The following is a 6,000-nucleotide window of genomic DNA, read 5'->3' on the forward strand; positions in this document are numbered from 1 at the left end:
CGTCTCTTTTCAGTCCAAAAACTGAACCTATGCTGCTCCTCGACTGTCAATACTTCCAGAAATCCCCCTTGTCATTTAAATCAAATAGTTCTTTAAGGTCCTTGAATTATCTAAATGAGCTGTCTCCGTAGGGATCTTTAACAACATGTATTCCTTTTGCCAGCCAAAGAAATGAGATTTCTTTGATCCATATGTTTTGTTGTGTGTTTTTGTGAGAAATACATAACCCGAGATGGCGCTGTCAGTACCTCCTCCATTTTTTCCCCCGTGGGCTAGATTCATGATTTGTTCAGTGCCGTGCTAGTTTATTCATTTGAAATGCTATGTTACATAATTCCATATTTGGAAAAGCCAACTGTCTCTTGAGGCAAATCATTTTTTAATACTAATTCTAGGCTTTTCCATAGTAAATCCTTAATCAGATGATTATATTGTTTTAAAGGTTCCTTCAGAAATGGTTACTGGTATCATCATAGATATGATGTTAATTTTTCCCCATAAGGTGAGATTTATCAATTTCCATTTGCCTAAGTTTGGCATCATTTTTTGTATTAAAGGAACCATAATAATATAAATTATGTTTTTCTATGTCTGAACACAGCCTAATACCCAAATATTTCAGTCCCCTTGGGATCCATTTGAACCGGAGTGTATCGAGCATTGATCGATTGCATCCTCTTGATAACGGAATGCATTTATATTTTTGCCAATTTATTTTGTAGGCTGATATTTTTGAAAAGGATTCAATTGTAGATAGAACATTATGAATTGACATCAAAGGGTCCTTGATCAGTAATAGAATATCATCTGCGTACATAAACATTTTGTGTTCCTCTTCCCCTTGTGAGACCCGCTTCTGCATGCTTGATCTGCATGTATTCAGCCTGGTACAATAGCTTCAAGCCTCATAGACAAAATCTTTGTTAGGATTTTGCTGTCCACATTATTCAAACACAGGTCTGTAATTACCTGGGTCAGTGGGGTCTTCATATTTTTTTAACATTCAGGGATATCAGAGTCCGTTGAGTGTTTTTGGTAGCTTCCCCCAATGAGAATGATTCTTTATACACAGCTGTCAGGACGGGAGCCAAATTATCGACATACTTCTTATAATATTCTGAGGGAAAACCATCTAACCCAGGCAATTTTCCAGGCTTCATTAGCATTTTTTACCTCCTCCACTGTTATGGGACTGTCCAAATAATTTTTCTGATCCACGGATGTTTCTGATAAGTTCATTTTTGAGATAAATGTCACATAATTACCCAGCTCTGATCAACCTCCGATTTATAAAGTTGGCTGTAAAAACATGCAAATACTCGGTTGGCTTCCTTTGTATTTGTCACCGATTTCCTTACCAAATAGCTTTGGTGTAAGATTAATTTAAACTGACTTATCTATAAACAAAACCTGAGTCCTTTTTGTTAATAATCAATATCCCTGTGGTTGTATTTTGTATCTTCCTTCTAGATGGCAGCAGATGTGGTAACAGAGTTCTGTAAAGAGATGGGCATCTCAGATCTCACAGAAATCAAAGAGTTCTCCATCCTTGCCAACCAATATCAGGGTAAATCCGACTGATACCGTTTCTCCTTGATATCCAGTATAGAACCACAGTTTGCCTGTCTTTGGACTTAAAAACTGCTTTTTTTTCGTGTATAAGATGATGTTCTCCTGCCTGCTTTACAGGTAGAAGCGCTGCCTTTTCTGCTCTGATAACATCACAATTCTGAAGCATCTAACATTAAAAAGAATATTTTTGTCAGTCAAATGATCGAATTTAAAGGGACAGGCCACACAAATGCCATATTTTCTCACAAAGCTCTTGAAGTAGTATCTATAGATGTTCTGATACAATTTCTTTCCTCCCCGATACCGATTCCGGTACCGGACCTTGCATATCAATTAATACGGTGTACAGATCCAATCCCAGTGCGTTAAAAATAAAATGAGATATATATATTTAACGTTTTTATTCAAGAAAATAAATCACAGACCACAGTGGGCCTATATAGGTGATGAACTGTTAAAGTTACATTCATAAAATAATTGTGAACTTTAATTAAACAATTTTGGAACTGTTTTTAGGAAAGGTTTTTATTTGTCATTGTACGACAGGGTTGCACAACGAAATATAGATTGATGAACTACAGCAACAAACAAACAACAACAAAGAAACCTATATTTTATCACATAGCACAGCATGATCACACGCCACAAAATGAAAGGTTAAATGCTTACTTATCCTGCCAGAATAACACCATCAAACCGATATGAAAGTGTCTGATTAACAGATCGTCTCCTCCTCTGTCAGATAGGATGGTGCGTCCCCTCCACGCCGAGGAGTATCTGTTCGACTTCCTGCTGGACGACGACTCCATCTTCTTTTCCCTGAGACGACTGATGTGGAGGATCCCTCTGTCCTACAACAGTGACCTCTATGTGGACTTCCACTATCAGCAGGTGACAACATCAGTTCACGACAGTCAGGAGAAGTGGTAGTGCATAGTCCAGCCGCTGGTTCAGGATCCATCTCATCGTTATCAATACTGTCTCTGTGTTTGTGTAGCTCCTGGCCGACTACCTCAGTGGGCAGCTGATGCTTGCTCTGGCTGCAGGTGGTCCCTCATCAGTCCAGCAGATAGCAGAGCTGTCAGCCCTGCAGCATCTGGCTCAGGGACTGATGGGTCAGCCCTCACTGTGAGTCACATGCACACGACACGATAATATAATACTGATCGGTTTAGGAACGGGATATTTTGGGCAGCTCGACAGAAGAAAAAAAAGAATCCAACACAAACAAATCACTGAGATACAACTAAAATACACACATTCATACATGGCTGCCTACAACTGTCATACAATCAAATGTTTAGACATCCAGGCGGCAACCTCTGGTTCTGCTGAGTGAAGCCAATGCTGAAGTGTCTTAAAACTTATATTCTCTCTACTGACCAGCAGGGTGCGACTCCTCTGGTTGCATAAAGAAGTCTGATTGTATAGAAGTCTATGAGAAAATGACTCTACTTCTCTCTTGATTTATTACCTCAGTAAACATTGTAAACATGAGTTTATGGTCTCAATCTATAGTTTCAAGTCTTCCTCAATACAGCATGATGTTCATTTAGTAGATTATGGTCCATTTAGAGTCAAATAGACAATAAAGCTGAGTATGCTTTAGGGCGGGCTTACTCTGATTGACAGGTCGCTGCCACAACCAGAGCCGTATACGACGTCTCTACGTCACTCTGCATTCCAAATATGGTAACTTCAGTTCATTATTTGCAAAAAACAACATATCAACGGTCGTATTCTAAGATGGCGACGGCAAAATCGCTGAAATCGCTCCACAAAACAATGGGTGACATCACGATGACTACGTCCACTTCTTATATACAGTTTATGGTTCCATCTCTGCCATATTGCCTCTTACTTTTAAAGGGTCATAACACTTTTACAGCCACATTTTTTTTATGGCTCTGAAGCCTTTACACACCGAGGACGAGACGAGGGCTGTCCAGTTTTTTGTACACTACAGTGAACGTTTTGAATATGCCTGTTCCGCACAACGTGATTTGTTGATGCCTTTATTTGCGGTGCAAAAGCCTATGAAAATTCAACCCAGTTTAAAAAAATAAAACAAAATAATGACGCTTTTTTGCCGCATGATATTTGCATTTTGGGTGACAAAAACAACAGTTTGAAAGTGAAATGAATTGCACGAAATGCCTCTGGTGTGCAAAGGCCTTAAGAAAATTGGTGTTGAGCTGGAGTCAGGACTTGATTACCATTGCTTAGCATAAAGACTGGAAGCAGGAAGTAACGGCTAGCCCTGCTCTGTCTAAAGTTCAAAAACAACACCTACCAACGTCTCTAAAGCTCACTGATCACCACGTTATATCTCATTTGTTCCTGTACACAAATAGGAATGTAAAAACGAAAGTCAATGGTTTTAGGGGGAGTTACACGCTGGAACTATTTCTTCATGAACAGCATCCGCCCGGAGTTTCTGCGCAGCATCTCTGTCTGTAGCAAGGTTGTCAGGCACAGTCGGTAATCACAGGTAGTGGTTTCTGTTCAGACACAGTGATACCAAACCTGGCAACCTAACTGTGACAACAAGACTCCAAGAAGCAACTCCCAGTCATTGTTCCTGTCTGACACAAATAAATAGTTTTAGCACATAACTCCCCCTAAAACCACAAATAGTAGTTTTTATTAATTGTTTTATTATGAATCAAACAAATGAGATACATGTTAATTGCTCAGCTTCAGGGGTAAGTCCTCTAACTGTAAGTATGTGTATATCTATCTCTACAAGGCCAGAGATGAAGGAGTATCTGCCGTCACAGGATGGACTCAACAGCAAAGCTGAAGAGATCCACTCCTTCTTTCTGGGCCAGATAGCTGCAATGCACTCCCTCAGCCCTCAAGACGCCAAAATACAATTCATTGGTGTGTAGTTTCCCCTTTTCTCTTCTCTCTTTCTTCTTCTTCTGCTTCTCTATTCTTCTTCATCTGCATCTTCTCTTCTTTTTCTTCTCCTCTCTTTCATCATCTTCTTCTTCTCCTGCCTGTTCTCTCTTCTCGTCTTGTTCTTCTCTCTTTTCTTCTTCTTTTTCTCTCTTCTCTTCTTCTTCTTCTTCAACTTTTTTCCCTCCTCCTTCTTCTTCTTCTGTCCTGATGATAATAGTATTTTTCTGAATTTTATCCTTTGTCCTTCAGAGATTCTGAGCACCATGCCTCTGTTTGGCTCCAACACTTTCTTGGCCCAGAAGGTTAGTCAGCGTGGCTGTCCCTCCCCGTGCATGATCAGCATCAGCCAGGAGGGGGTGCTGTTCCTCCATCCCAAAACACAGGTACTTTCAAATATGTGATTTTATCAGTATTAAAGATGTATATTTACTGGAGACATCCAGTTCAAAACACTTGGTGTTGGGATATTGTTCCTATCTCAGATGAATCCAGAACAGGTGTAGAAGTGAAATTTTCTTCCAACCTGCTTTGCTTAACAAAGAACTCTTTTTTGTTCATTTTTCAGGGATTTTTGTCTTTTTTTTAAATCCTACAGAAACTCCATATTTTCATGTGTTGGGGCCGAAATGTCTCTGCTAATACTAAAAACCTTCCAGTAGCCAAAGTGAAGTAAAGTTAAAGCAGACGCCCAACCATGCAGTCGTTAACACACAGCCAGTAGCGGCCAGCTAAAGGATTCTTGTTTCTGTTTTTCTGCAGGAGCAAGCGTTTCTGATTCCCCTGGCAGACGTGCAGTCCATGCGCACCGTCCACCCCAAGAAACAAGGCAAAGTGCCAGCTGTGGACATCAATTACAACAACCTGGGCCGACCCAAGAAAGTCACCATTCATCTCAAACAGGTAGCGGCTTTGGGCTGCACATTAACATTTAGTAGCGTTCTTATTTTTTTGGGTACTTTTGGCTACCGCTCCATAGATCCATGCCATCAAAGTAGTGGTAACCTGGGGCGAGACATTGGAGCAACTAAATATATGTATAATCGACTGGTAATAATCCTCTTGGTCTGTCTTGCAGGCTAAGGAGTTGTGCCACACCCTTGCTATGATAATGGAAGAGTTGATCCGACCGTCTGTCAGCAGTTCCATTTCAAATCGCCAGTAGACACACACACACACACACACACACACACACACACACACACACACACACACCTACACACACGCACACACCAACACACACACACACACACAGACGCACACACCAACACACACACACACACACACACACACACACACACAGTATTGAGAGTTGTTGTTAATCACTGACTTTTTGTGTTTAACCTTTTTTTTGTTAATTTATCTTTTTTTTCTGTGTAACTAAATGGACAGTGTGTCATTGGTGAAATGGACTGAATAGAAACTGTTGAAATAGGAAATTGTGTACTGCTCTGATCAGAGAACACCAGAGGAGTACAGGAGGGATTAGAGTCATTCACCAATTATTCCATCAATAAACCTTAAAAG

At 40.3% G+C, this 6,000-nt stretch overlaps 1 protein-coding gene across 1 annotated transcript in view; it reads left to right on the plus strand.

Moving 5' to 3' along the window:
• myo15b (myosin XVB) overlaps window positions 1-5,638 on the plus strand; it is a 55,622-nt gene extending 49,984 nt beyond the window's left edge. The window contains exons 61-67 of the mRNA XM_076092749.1: window positions 1,471-1,567; window positions 2,315-2,463; window positions 2,570-2,700; window positions 4,322-4,455; window positions 4,726-4,859; window positions 5,236-5,376; window positions 5,552-5,638. Coding sequence (XP_075948864.1) covers window positions 1,471-1,567; window positions 2,315-2,463; window positions 2,570-2,700; window positions 4,322-4,455; window positions 4,726-4,859; window positions 5,236-5,376; window positions 5,552-5,638 — 873 coding nt within the window. The remainder of the gene's footprint in view (window positions 1-1,470; window positions 1,568-2,314; window positions 2,464-2,569; window positions 2,701-4,321; window positions 4,456-4,725; window positions 4,860-5,235; window positions 5,377-5,551) is intronic.
• Window positions 5,639-6,000: the final 362 nt, after the last annotated feature.

Source organism: Anarhichas minor, unplaced genomic scaffold (assembly GCF_050575085.1).
Source record: "Anarhichas minor isolate MPS153535 unplaced genomic scaffold, ASM5057508v1 ptg000017l, whole genome shotgun sequence".
In the NCBI taxonomy this organism is placed as follows: domain Eukaryota; kingdom Metazoa; phylum Chordata; class Actinopteri; order Perciformes; family Anarhichadidae; genus Anarhichas; species Anarhichas minor.